The following is a 15,606-nucleotide window of genomic DNA, read 5'->3' as shown; positions in this document are numbered from 1 at the left end:
ATTTATTAGTAAATACTTGTACATATACAAACTATAATATGAATCAAAATCACAATATGGCTTGTTTCAAATTAAATGCTTCTAGTGTAAAGTTTAAAACGTTTTTATCAAAAAGTATAGAGATTTTAACAATCACTTGAGATTGGTTTGTTGTTTGAGGTGATGTTATTGCCAGGACGTTTTTTAGATTGACGTTGGCAAAACTTGATCGTTGTTGAAATGCTCAAAAGAAAAGACATTTTTTTTCTTTTGAGCGTTTTACCCCTGATCAATTTTGCCGATTTTTTTTCAAGTTTATGCAAGGATTACCTCACTTTACCTGGGATTCGTTAAGAGCAACACTCCGAGGCAGTTCAATTAGAAGTTTTACGAGGTTTTATGGTACATTGTATATCACTCACACTTTTTGAATGGATACTTATTGAATGTACACACGTATTCTGTGTTTAGGTCAAACGGTGAATAGTTTTTTTTAGCTAAGACAACGTATACGTTTAATTACAACAATTTTTAAGATTTTTTAAACATTCAACATTCCGACGTTCATTCAACACGGAATTAATGTCGGAAAACTATTCATCGCTTGACCTAAACACAGAATACATGTACGTTCAATAAGTATCCATTCAAAAAGCGCGAGTAATAGAGTGATATACAATGTACCGTAAAACCTCGTAAAACTCCTAATTGAACTGCCTCGGAGTGTTGCTCTTAACGAATACTACTTTCCTTACTTCCGAAGGGCGATCGCTAAGCGGATGTTTGGAATAAATCAAAATTCACCACACCTTTAGAAAAGTCGTTGACAAAAATATTTTGCCGATGGTAGTAATAAAGATGCTTATGAATTACGAAAAGTTGAGGTTTACCTCTATGGCTTGGAATAAAGTGATTTTCTAAAGCGATAACCACCGTTTCGGTAGTTGTTGGGCAAAAACCAGTTCGAGTTAACAGTGTTGAGTTCGAGTTATCTATAGCAATTTATCATTACGTGGGAACGGACCAAAGAAACCGTTCAAGTTAACCATGTGTTCGAGCTATCCGTGGGCGAGTTATCCATGTTTGACTAAATTCTATTATGAATCCTGCATGTAACAATTGTTGGTGATGCAATCTATGGCAAGTATTTTGTCTTTTTCTACAAACAAATCAGTCTTAGTTGCTTAATGACTGTGTATTACATAATTATGTGTGTTTTTCCAAACCATCATCAAAGAGGGTATTTTAGTGAGTTCTACATTTTATCATGGTGGCAGTTCCGCAATCATTGATCAAAGAAGTTAGGAAATTACGCTAAAATGCTGTAATGATTGTTATTCTTCGATCAGCTGATTTAACAATCTTCCACCTAATATCCATTCTCTTAGCAGAAAAAGGCATTTTAAACGCAAGTTGTCAAACTATTTATTCGATTTTAGCGGCTAACTGTTGCCCTTTTTTTCTTTTATTATTGTTGTATAGCACAATTTGAAAAACATTTCTATTTGAAATGAAATGATTGCCAATAAATTAGCACATATATATATAAATATTACTGTACTGGCCATAATTTCAATAAATAGTAAAAAACTATTTATATATAACATGACTATGTAGCATTTGCAAAATAATTTTTTTAGTAAAAAGCTATTTGTAAAAGCCGTGTTCATCTATTTGTCCAAAACTACACGTCGAGGTTAGAAAAAAGATTGCTTTAAAGAGGATTCTAACTCACAGCTCATAAGTTCATGGATTGTCACTCCTCCACCTGTGCCAATTGATTGCTTTCCACACTATGGAATAATCGTGCAATTAGTTATTACACCTTACAATTTCTCACATCTTCCCGACATTGTCATGGTATTAGATATTATAAAAGTATAAATAAACAAATAGTCATCTTACAATATAATAACGAGGTGATAACCTTCCCAAGCATGCACCACAATAGGCCAATATTCTGACTTCTATAGTCCTAGAGGACAGACCTGGCAAGAGAAACTCTCATCGTCCAGCCACCAGAGAAATGTTTGGTTGGTCTCTCCTGTATCTCCTTGGTGAAACCGAGACCGGCTGAGATACGCCTGGCCTTGGGTTCCGCTGAATCTACTCCGATAGCTTTTATTTCCCCGTATACCTAACAAATACAATCAGATGTAGTTGTGGTCTCTACTTTAATTCACAATATTTTAACACAATCATATAACCCCTTGTAGTACACAAAAAGAGAAATAGTTTGTCAACCTCAATTTTTTTAATGGACTCGAGATAAAACCGAAAGATAGAACATTTATTTACATATATATTTATAGGAATAGACTTATAAATATATTTATATCTTTAAATATAAATATATAAAAAAAATTGTTTCCTCACTCCGGTTAACCCGTATGGGTGATAAATTCTGCTCTAATTCAGGTCTCCTACCAGAGAACTGAGAGTTTGAGCACTCGCCTCAAGATCTTAGCTGTTCCCAATAGCGCACTTTTCTGCAACTCACCTGAGTTGATTGCTGTTGGTATTTGGGCAAGCCACATTTTATGCGCCGGTGTTATTGCGCCCAGTGCCCCAATGACTACTCGGATTACAGTTGTTCTTACATTTCAGCATTGTTCAATCTCTTCTCCAAGAGGGAGATATTTCTCTACCTTTTCTTTTTCTTTGCTGGCTATATTGTAGTCATTGGGTACTGCTATATCTATTATAGTAGCCCTCTTATTCTCCTTGTCTACCACCACGGACATGCTTGTCGGTTCGGATGTAAAATTCTTAAAGTGTAGAAGTATAAATACATATAAATTTATACATAAATATGTTTAAATATATATATATACAAAGAAATATTTAAATACAAATATATCTTTATATAAAAATATATTTAAAAATATATATATTTATATATATCTTTATATATAAACAAGCTGTGCCACCCGGCGCTGCCCGTGTAATAGAAAAGTCTTTGGACAGAAAATTGATTTGTATTTAACATATAACAACGTTTGCCATTATAACTTTCAAAGTACATATCATGAGAGAAGTGTGTCGTGTAGTTGAAATAAATTAAGAGAGAAATAAAAACAACTGTAAAGGTTTTAAAACTTTGTCAAACAACTGTACCTTTCAAGCTAGTAGCCTGGCATATGGCCAATGGAAACTCCACTAAGCTAGTTAATAAGGTTCGGCTTCCAATGACAGTAAGAATTCCATGAATTTCCATGAAAGTCCATGAATTTGAGTCTTTATTGTTGTCAAGCTCAGCTGTTCTAATAATAGCCATAGCCGGATTTCCAACAGACATACGGACTTTGAGAAATATATATATATAGATTATAGTAGTTTTTATCAAAAATTATCAGTGTTGTTCTATCATTTGCGACTTTTTTGACGTTTGAAGAAATTTGACTACCACAATGTTTCAAGATTAAAATCAAGTAAACTTGATCATGGTTAAAATGATAAGGAGAAAAATATGTGCCGAAATAACGGCACTATTCGCTCAGCTGACCGGTCTCTCTCTTTATTGATATCAGCTATTGTGTTAAAGTTGGCACTATTCTGTTAGTCTCTTAAGCCTGGTTTCCATATGACAGCGCAAGGCGCGCAACAAGGCGCACGACGTCGTGCGTAGGCCAGTTGTGATATGGAACTGTCAACACACGACGGTCGCGCGACGTGCGTACGCTGATCGCAAGTATCCAACAGAATGGATCCTTGCGATGGGTGCGTGCGATTATGTATCCCACAATACACCGCTCGACCTTGTCAACCTATCCCACAATTCAAGCGAAGGGCTTTGTTCCGAAGAAATCGGTCTCCCGTACGAAAGAGTAAGCCTGATTTTTATTTGACCACATAATTTCGCAGCGGAGGTCTGTTTTTCCGAAGAAATATGTCTCTCCTACGAAAAAGTAAGGAAAATATCCACCCTGTCCAATGCAAGCATGGATCTTACGCGCGATATGGAAACACTGCCTCGCGGCCCAAGAAATGCATTGCGCACGATCAATGGGCCACGCGCGATCATTGCGCTGTCATATGGAAACCAGGCTTTAGCAACCATAGATGCCATAATCACACTTTCTTCAAACTGAGTGTTTTAATTGTGATCAGGTTATGAAGAATTTAATCTTGAAACATCCTGAGAGTCAGATCACCTTCAACATCATAAACAATCACAAATGATAGAAGATACTGATATTCTCTGATAAGAACTACTAGAATTTAGTGTAAGTTTATCTTTAACCGTAATGAAACACGCCCAAGTTTTAAAGAGCCAGCAACTCCACATTGAACAGGAGATAAAATACACGCTGTCGGGAGGTAGGAGATTCCCTGATGAGCTCAGATAAGCAGCAAAATGCCATAAAGCTAATCAAGTTAACGATGGTACATGGTTACAGTAGTTTAGTTATCTTCTATGAAAACTAGCGCTGTCAATCTATGCAGTCAGATCTATTAGTAAGCAAAGATGTATCTATACATATTTTATGCCTATGATTTTACACACAGATATTGGAATGCCTCCAAAAGTGTCTATATCATTCATTTTACCAATATCAGGGACAGTTGAGGGATACTCCTCACCTCCTTAAGACGTGTGCCCGCATCAGCCTGCCCATTTTCAAAGTCAGCAGACAACTTCTTCTCTAGCTCTAGCAGCGAGTATAGCAAGTGTATCGTCTGCTTTTACCTCTACGAACAAAATAGGTACAGTGTGAGACAAAAATGTTGTGACGCGCAACCATCAAATAAATTAAGAAACAAAATAAAACAACTATAAACGTGTTTAAATGTAAATGTGAAATAACTGGATTTAGGAAACATGTTTAGCAGCATACCAAAATATACTACAGACAGCAGCTAAGTTACATGTTAATCCTATACTATGGTTACACAACCAACTTACTGAAAGTTGTTATCATTTCTTCCACAACCACTAAAGGAATTCTCAAAACATTCCATCTCTGCTCTATCAACTAAGAAAGATGCCTTTGCATAAGACTGTCACTAGTGGCAGTTGACTACCAATGATTCTGTTGCTGTAGGAAGGCATGCTCTCTCACAATGACTCTCTGACTCTCACAGCGGTCCTAATAATGCACGGGATAAAATCGCCTAGTATGTTTGCGCCTTAAATATGCCTAATATGATTGCTCTGTTATGAAACAAGCAAACACTCCTAAACAAACAGGAAAAACTGGATTCAGCATTCTTACACAAGCTTTTAGAAACATGAAATTTTAAATTTATTTTTAGTGAATTAGTTTTTTAGTTTGTGAGTGACTGAATGTCATCACAGTATAGAGAGCTGTCTTGTCCTAGTAGGTCTAGTCATCTAGAACTCCTGACCTACAACAACAGGTTATGATTCAATTCCCAGAAAGGTCATGGGTGGTGTCAGAATGACACCCAACCTTAATCTGCTCTCTGTAACCGGGCATGTCTCCAATAATTCCTCTGCCACAGAACTAAGACATGTCCAGCCAAGATCACAGAGCCGTAGTTTGTGCCTTTTGAGCCGTAGTTTTGCCTTTTAAATCCAAATACAAAAAACTTTATAAAAAGTGACACAATTATGACCTTGCGATAAAGACCAGTTTATTCTTTACTGCTTCCAATTTGCTGTTCTTAAGGAAAACAATTAACATAATCTCACCTTGTTCACAGAGCAAGATATCAATGTTAGGTGGAATATTCGGTTTACGCTGGGTCATGTGGTTGAGTAGAGTTGTCTTCCCATGCCCAGTGGGCTAAACGAGACCATACCTCCTTTGGTTGGCTATGGTGAGAGATGCATTCACAAACAAGTCTTTTCCACGTGATCTTATTGAAAAGTTCTCTATCTGCAACATTACATGTTTGTCATAGAATTACATGAGGAACACGCAGCCACCACTTTCACTTGACACATCTGAAAGCCATCGCCAATCCAATATATCATTGGCGAATCATTTAGCAGACATTAACAACGGTCTAAAAGGCTTTTACGATCACTCGCCAGCTATTGACAACCACTTGGCAGTTAATGTCAATCTCTGTCGCCAGGCAATAATCGACAACAATTTGAAATCGTCAACAAAATCGTCACATCTTCACTGCATCACTGCAGCACTGTTGTCACTGCATCTCAAGAACTTGTCAACTTTCAACAAAACACAAAAAATTCTGATTTGCCTTTTCTTAATTATAATTGTGTTGAAAGAACAGAGTGAACAATTATTCATGTTATAAAAGTAATAAAACCCAATAGTTTACCAAAATATAATTAATATATATTAATTATATTATTATTAATTATATTAATCGATATAAAGAAACTTGTTTGGTTTGAGCGCTGATAAATTTATAATAATTGTGTCACAGTTGCCTAATAAAGCACTAGTGATAAAAGAATTAGCAAAACTGAACTCTGATTGGCTACTGCTGTGTCGCCACCTTTCTTTGCCCGCCAATTTTTTCGTTTTTCATACCAATTATCGTAAAAACTTTCATTTTTATCTCGAACCATACATGCTACTCCACTGGCAGTGGAGTGTGCCGTGAAGGATCATCAGGTGTAATAAATATGCACACAATTATTGTAACTTGTTGCAAGTTGATGGAGCAGTGCAGTTAGTAGTGTGCCTGCCTGCAGAGTCAAATATTCGAGTTAAGTTTCAGTTGTGTCGCTTTTTACCCTAAAGCCTGGTTCCCATATCGAAAGTGAGACCCCGGCAGTAATTTTGTGCAGCGAGACACTCACGGTGCTAGGCTCAGCGGATTCTGCTCACATAAAGCAGCATCACAAATAATTGCATAAAAATGTTCGTTCGCCAAGCCATTTCGAAAATGCTGACCTTAACCTTTACAGTGCATTTTGTGAAGGTTTTGCCTGCGACTCTTAGCGAAAGTTGAACAGCGTGCAGGTTCACATTTCACATTAATAATAAAGACTTGGCAACTAAATATTTAGACACTACTCCTACCCAGAGGCAACCAATTTACCTTCATACCGCTGCGTATTTATGCATGCTCAACAACCATGCTAACATTTGGTCAATTTTGTGGATAAATATAAACTTATTTTTTAATGAATTTGTAGTAATGCACAAACACTGCCAAGTTACACCAAAACCAGGCTAAGGAGGCAAATATCAGTTGATATTTAATAAGACTACCACTCTGGTGGTCTCGTGAGCTGTGAGAGATTGTCATGTGTAATAACTATGTGCACAAGTATTCTTAAATGCTGAAAGGGGGTTGATTGGTGCGAGTGGCAGCGTGCTCGGCTGTTAATCCAAATGTCTCAATGTGAATCTTGTGCAATGGAATTTTTTTAAACATCTAACCATGCCTTCGGATACGGGTCTCATTATAGCAAAGATTCATGAGTAGAACATCCTTAAATTTCCATTTATGCACATAATCACATAATTCATCAAATAAATATTTAACAAACTATTAATTATTAACAAATAACATGTTTACTATAAGAGGTTCGAGAATGACGATCACCACTGTGGTTAAATGTGACTGAGGAGCGATGGAGTCTAAGCTTAATGTCAGGGGCATTGTCAAGGAGATTACATGACTTGCTCGACTTATCGGCCTGTGAGAGGGTAAACCGGTCCTCAGCCTTCAGAGCATCCAACTGCTCCTCAAATAGCTTCCGTTTCTTCATTTTCTTTAGCTCTTGTCAGATGAGCTAAGCTGTTGGCTCCGCCTCCTCCTCCTTCTTCTGTAACAGAAGGAATCAAAGCTACCATATAGCAGCCTGAAAAGTGCCAAGTAAGCCCATCTTTATAGATAAGTCAAACCTCTACGAACTTTCAAACATACGACGGAGAATTTCAGCAAACACTTATAACAAAACTCAAATTTCTAACTTTGAAGGTTTAAAATCTCTAGAAAAAATGTTTTTTGAAAATTAAAAATCAAAGACAAAAACCAATAAAGAGCAAGTTAAGTTAGTTTAAACATTCCCTAATAAAAGTGAGACTATTATAGGGATGCGATTTTAGCTTGCTGCTGTCCAATTCATCGACAGCGAGCTACTGGTTGATTGCAAGACATGATCTAGTCAATCACAGAGCCGTTCGTTCGTTCTATATCCGTTGAACCCATCAACATTAAATCCTGTAATTACTTCCTTTTAAAATCTTTGAGGTCATCTGACGTGATAAAACTGACGCATGTGTGATTGGCTGAAATAGGCAAGCATGACAACCTCAGTCCAATTTTATTAATTTTCAACGCAAGCTATTTGCGACTAAGGTTGACTTTTGAGTGATGAAGACGACAAAGCTTCTCCCAGTTGGCTACTTATAAATATTGACAAATATAATCTCACTAGCAACATAAAGATGAAAGTCATGAGGATAAAGTGATAAACTGATCATGACAGCTGCATTCTAGTTTATACCGAAGAACAACAAAACAAAAAGTATATATTTTTACTACATATTAAAAAGGTTTCTATTATATGTATGACAGAATTTCCACGATCTCGATCAGTTGAATTTTATACAATGTATTTGTTTAAATGATTCCATTGCTTCATGTCATGTAAGAAAGTATGCATGGTTGGGAAAGCAACCCCTCAAAGATCAGATATGACGTCTGCTTAGCCTACTGCTAGCAGAGGCTATGAGTGTTTATAAAAGTATTATTGTACAAACAATGTCTCTGAGATCTTGGCTGTACATGTCTGAGTCTAGTGTCAAGGGAACCTCAATGACTGGAGACATGCCTATGGTAGAGAGTAATTTAATGTTTGATGACATTCCTGTCACTGTCAGTGGCCTTTTTAGGATTTGAACCCTAACCTGTGTTTGGAGGCCAGGAGTTTTAAACCATCAGGCTGCCTCTGAAACAATACTATAGCAAAAATGGTTTGAACAGATTTAATTTACAAAATCAGTATTTAAAATGTTTCGTAAGCAGTTTCTTTTTATGCTAGTGGTTTCTGTTTATCTGTTACAGTGGAAAGCATATTTCCACATAAGCTTAGTTATTTTGTAAAACTCTATTGTCACCTAAAGCCTGGTTCCCATATCCGCATATCGGTTGCAATACTCCGGCTGTAACTTGCGCAACAAAATGTTTGCAAAGTTAGGCTCGACGGCATCTGTTCACATATAAGCTGCATCGCTAAACATAACTGTGTAATCAAAAAAATGTTCACTCGCCATGCCATTTCTATAACGGTGACCTTCACCCGTACATGCATTTCGGGAAGGTTTTGCCTGCGGCCTTTGGCGAAATTTGAACAGCGCTAAACTATTTCAATGCCGCCGGCAACTACCGTCGATCCTCGGCGCGTAGGTTCCCAATTCACCGCTAATAGCCTGCGGTGCTGTCCACGGTGCTTAGCGACGTATATGGGAACCAGGCTTCAGTTGGAGAGACAATCTTAGGTGAAACCAATTGAACTCCAAACTGTTGTTTGAGAGACCTCTGATCTGTGTATCTTGTGTTTACATCTTGCGTATCCCTCACAACTTTAAGAACACTCCGGAAGTTTCAACCTTGATTGAAAATCACAAAGATACGTAAAAGTCGAGCCAGTTAGGGTCCCTGTATATGCCCATGTGTGATGATATCTTAAAATTATTTTATTGTTTTTAAAGTACAACAGTACAATGTATGCCTTATGAAAAAGGCGTAGGGTGTATGCTGCAACTTTGGATTCATGCATAAGCCACTGATAGAGTAATTAAAATGCCTGTCGCACATCATTAAAATATGGCAGTTGGAGGACAACTCCAAATTTATGGATGTGCTACCCCATTCCACAATAAAGAATGTTTGAAACAGTCAATCCTGTATAATAAACATAGCGACTTGAATGTAGCCTTATAAAATCGCCAGGACAGATCAGCAGCAGGACTCCGCTGCCAGTGACAGCAAGTCTATAAAAGTAGTTCCAGTTATAGCAAATTTAACAGTCTAAAGAGAGCATCTCACGAGGTCTACTGTGGAATGGAACCGAATTCCTTAAGATCTGTTTCATCAGTGGCAGCACTTTCAACCCTCTTCCTAACGAAGATAAAATCCTCTGGCAAACAGAGGAAAGACAACTTACAGCATCCTTTGAAGATTTCCCACTCGCCTTCAATTCTCTCAGTCTTTTCTCCTGCTTTTCATAATCCTTTATCTGCTCCTTCCTCTTCTGTTTGAACATCTTCTTGAATGACGTTACACAACCACACATATCCTAATAATAATGCTACGCAACCAAATATATCCTAATAATGAAGTGAAACAACCACGTAAATCCTAATACTAATGCTAAACAACGAAATATATCCTAATAATAAAGCTAAACAACCAAATATATCCAAATAATTATGCTGCACAACCAAATATATCCTAATAATAATGCTAAACAACCAAATACATCATAATAATAATGCTAAACAACCAAATATATCCTAATAATAATAATGCTAAACAACCAAATATATCCTAATAATAATGCTAAACAACCAAATATATCCTAATAGTAATGCTAAACAACCACATACATCCTAATAATAATGCTAAACAACCACATATATCCTAATAATAATAATGTTAAACAAACAAATATATCCTAATAATAATGCTAAACAACCAAATATATCCTAATAATAATGCTAAACAACCAAATGTATCCTAATACTAATGCTAAACAACCAAATATATCCAAATAATAATGCTAAACAACCAAATATATCGTAATAATAATGCTAAACAACCAAATATATCCTAATAATAATGCTAAACAACCAAATATATCCTAATAATAATGCTAAACAACCAAATGTATCCTAATAATAATGCTAAACAATCAAATATATCCTAATAATAATGCTAAACAACCAAATATATCCTAATAATAATGCTAAACAACCAAATGTATCCTAATACTAATGCTAAACAACCAAATATATCCAAATAATAATGCTAAACAACCAAATACATCCTAATAATAATGCTAAACAACCAAACATTTCCTAATGAGAATGCTAAACAACCAAATATATCCTAATAATAATAATGCTAAACAACCAAATATATTCTAATAATAATGCTAAACAACCAAATATATCCTAATAATAATGCTAAACAACCAAGTATATCCTAATAGTAATGCTAAACAACCACATACATCCTAATAATAATGCTAAACAACCACATATATCCTAATAATAATAATGTTAAACAACCAAATATATCCTAATAATAATGCTAAACAACCAAATATATCCTAATAATAATGCTAAACAACCAAATGTATCCTAATACTAATGCTAAACAACCAAATATATCCAAATAATAATGCTAAACAACCAAATATATTCTAATAACAATGCTAAACAACCAAATGCATAATAATAATAACGCTAAACAACCAAATATATCCTAATAATAGTGCTGAACAACCGAATATATCCACATAATAGTGTTACACAACCAAATACATAATAATAATAATGCTAAACAACCACATATATCCTAATATCAATGGTAAACAACCACATACATCCTAATAATAATCCTAAACAATCGCATATATCCTAATAATACTGCCAAACAACCAAATATATTCTAATAATAATGCTAAACGACCACATATATCCTAATAATAATGCTAAACAACCAAGTATATCCTAATAGTAATGCTAAACAACCACATACATCCTAATAATAATGCTAAACAACCACATATATCCTAATAATAATAATGTTAAACAACCAAATATATCCTAATAATAATGCTAAACAACCAAATATATCCTAATAATAATGCTAAACAACCAAATGTATCCTAATACTAATGCTAAACAACCAAATATATTCAAATAATAATGCTAAACAACCAAATATATTCTAATAACAATGCTAAACAACCAAATGCATAATAATAATAACGCTAAACAACCAAATATATCCTAATAATAGTGCTGAACAACCGAATATATCCACATAATAGTGTTACACAACCAAATACATAATAATAATAATGCTAAACAACCACATATATCCTAATATCAATGGTAAACAACCACATACATCCTAATAATAATCCTAAACAATCGCATATATCCTAATAATACTGCCAAACAACCAAATATATTCTAATAATAATGCTAAACGACCACATATATCCTAATAATAATGCTACGCAACCAAATATATCCGAATAATAATGCTACACAACCAAATATATACTAATAATGATGCTAAACAACCACATATATCGTGAAGCGATCGCAATACATCCATACACATACATCGATGAAGAGAACTACACCAATCACGCGGCATCTGTTCAACTAAAATTACCCCTGAGAAACCTAAATATAACCTAGGTTCCTAATATAATGCAGGTACTCACCATAGTTGCCCTTGTAGAAAAAGAGCTTTTGAATTTCAAGGTGAATAATGTCAGTGCAGACGTTGTAGAGGAAAGACTGGTCATGGGAGACGATCAGGAGGGTCTTTTTCCAATTCTGCAGATAATTGTCTAGCCATATGACAGCATTCAGATCGAGGTGATTGGTCAGTTCATCGACCAGCAAGAGGGTTGGCTCAAGGAACAAGGCTCTGAGAAATGTGTAAATTTTGTACTATATAACATTTTAATGCGGATTTCAAAGTATTTTATTTTGAATCTTGAATGTAACAATTGTTGGTGATGCAATCTATGGCAAGTATTTTGTCTTCTTCTATAAAAAAATCAGTTTTAGTTGCTTAATGACTGTGTATTACATGATTCTATGTGTTTTTCAAAACCATTATCAAAGAGCGTATTTAAGTGAGTTCTACATTTTATCATGGTGGCAGTTCCGCAATAAGCAATCAAAGAAGTTCGGAAATTACGCTGAAATGCTGTCATGTTTGTTATTCTTCGATAAGCTGCTTCAGCTTTATTGTTGTATGGCATAATTTGAAAAAGCATTTTTAATTGAAATGAAATGATTGCCAATAGATTAACATATAATATATATATCTACATGTATATATATATATATATATCTACATATATATATCTACATGTGTATATATATATATATATATATATATATATATATATATATATATATATATACATATATATTCTAATATATCCTCAAGTATTCCCAGATTCCCCTCTATATATATATATATATATATATTATTCTGTTGGCCATAATTCCAATAAAAAAGTATTGCTATCTAATGGGTTGACTGGAATAATTACAGCTTTGGTTTAGAAAAAGAAGAATTGTCTGTATTTTGTTTATGTTTAATCACAGAATACACCCACACATTACAATTTTTAGATGAGCCCTTGGCCTTCAGAGACCCCAAGGGGTCCCTAATATTTACCATAATTGGAGATCCATGCGTGACTTTCATATACAGCTGTAGCATCGTTCTTCTCTCTTTTCAAACTCTCCAAGACTGGTTTTAATTCATTCAAGACGGTTCCACTGTGATCGCTGACTTCTGCAAATGAACATGGAATGTCATTACAATAAAGCAAAGAACTGGAGGTTAACATATAGGTACTCATGACATTTTAGGGTGTTTCGGGTGTAACTTTTGAACCGCTGAAGATATTACAATAATGTGTTCAGGTTTAGGTGGCAGATTGATACCCTTCATAAACAAACCTTAATGTTTCAATTAATTTGAGTCATGGGTTCACCCTCATACCTCATCTGGATCCAGCCAAAAGTCGGTGGAACTCAACGAAACTCCTCAGATAAAAGTTTCAATTCATTTGAGCCATGGGTTCACCATGTAATAAAAACCTATCTCCTGATTGTATGGAGCTTCCGACATAAAAGACCATTAACGGTAAGACTACTGCCAGGCAATATCCTTTCAGTTTATCTGGATCCAGCCAAAAGTCCGTAGAATTAATTGGTCATATTTTGGCTGGATCCAGATGAGGTATGTGGGTGAACTCATTGCTCAAATTAATTGGTCATATTATCTGAGCGAAGCTGATAAGTTTCGATATGTGACGCCCAGATATCATTTTATAACTAATTGAATTCAACCCACCACTCGCTTCTTCAAGTACTTCAACTTGTCCCTGTCCCCAACGTATGTTGATCCATTTGTCATCTGCATCTTCACCATGCCTTCTGCTCAGAATGGGAAAGAATACTAGATAGTTGACGGTATTGTTTGGTGACACAAATAGATGTGCGTCAACTTCGCCTTTTACATCAACATAAGGCAACCTGAAAATTAACCCACAACAACAAGCAATTTAATCTAATTTGCTTCGACTAATATAGAGTAGAACATATATATCTTCCCATGTTTATATATGTTGTGTACAAGATGTAAGTTTGTACAAATTATAATTTGTACAGGGTTTTTGTACAAGTTATAAGTTTTTGACACCTACCTTCTTGCAACAGGAGATACAGGTTTAACTTATAAAATGTACCAGTGTAATGTTTTAAATTCAAAATAATATACGTCAACCTAACATTTAGTGCTATTCTCCTTGCCTTCTAACTGGAAATGAGGATACCTGAATGGTTTAAATTCTAATTTTATTTTTTTCCTTATACCATATTCATATCTATACAAAATCTTTGTGAGGTCTTATAATGTTTTTGCATCAATGCTCAGTATTAGACTGTATCACGAAGTTGTGAAAAATTGACAGAAAAATGCGGAGCAAAAGACTGTGTGCTTGCATCATCCATTTTTGTTCAGCAGGTCATAAAACACTGATAATTTGTACAAAAATTCTGTACAAATTATAATTTGTACAACATTACAACTTGTACACAACATATATCCCATTACTTCACATAAATCCAGGGGTGCGTTTTTTTATTCGAAATCGTTATCATGATTCAAGATCCGGATTTCGATTCCGCGTTTTATTTTCCGAATCAAAATCATGATTCTGAATCTGACGAATCAAAAGGCAGGCGTGATTTTTATACAAATCAAAATGGCGGAAATGCAGCAGACGCCAAATGCGGAAAGTCAAATTGGTGGTAAATACATTATAGATCTAACAGACTTCAGCAGATGCATGAAAAATACGACTGGTTTATTTCTGAACATTTGTAAAATTGATAGATTGTACAGAAAAAAGTACTCGCATGCTATGTAACAGTGCATTGAGTAACGGTAATACAACTTCTGAACTTCCAGTTTCTAAAACCACTTGCATTTTCATTTCATAAGATCTTTGTGTATTAAAAAATTCACAAGCAGTAGCTAAACATAAAGCAATTTCATTTGACTCCATTTTGAATATTTTAAGAAAATCATTTAATGACAAATCATGTCGTTTTTTATTCAACGAATCATGATTAAGATTTGGAAATCATGATTCAGAATCCTATTTCAGATTCACAATAAAAAACGCACCCCTGCTACAATTCAAGTGAATCGATATACATACATCAACACTAGCTTTAAGCTATCATCGATGTGAATCAAAAGTGAATCAAAATCGTTCGCCCAATGTATGCTCAACTTACATGATTGAAACCTTTAAAATGTAGCCTGCTACAATTCAAGTGAATCGATATACATACATCAACACTAGCTTTAAGCTATCATCGATGTGAATCAAAAGTGAATCAAACAGGTTAGGGAAAACGACATTTTTAGCTATCGGATCGGGTTTTTCCCACT

The 15,606-nt window shown here is 35.0% G+C and overlaps 1 protein-coding gene across 1 annotated transcript; it reads right to left on the bottom strand.

Moving 5' to 3' along the window:
• Positions 1-1,954: 1,954 nt before the first annotated feature.
• LOC137398149 (ATP-binding cassette sub-family F member 1-like) lies at positions 1,955-7,639 on the bottom strand. Its single transcript, XM_068084255.1, has 6 exons — positions 7,474-7,639; positions 6,656-6,741; positions 5,636-5,729; positions 4,564-4,631; positions 2,628-2,747; positions 1,955-2,116 (listed from the first exon to the last, which is right to left on the bottom strand). The coding sequence occupies exons 1-6, from the start codon at positions 7,637-7,639 to the stop codon at positions 1,955-1,957; spliced, it is 696 nt and encodes a 231-aa protein (XP_067940356.1).
• Between the last annotated feature and the right edge of the window lie 7,967 nt (positions 7,640-15,606).

The sequence above is a fragment of the Watersipora subatra genome, chromosome 6 (genome assembly GCF_963576615.1).
Source record: "Watersipora subatra chromosome 6, tzWatSuba1.1, whole genome shotgun sequence".
NCBI lineage: Eukaryota > Metazoa > Bryozoa > Gymnolaemata > Cheilostomatida > Watersiporidae > Watersipora > Watersipora subatra.
Note: the sequence above shows the minus strand (reverse complement) of the source record. Positions and strands in the feature narration are given on the sequence as shown.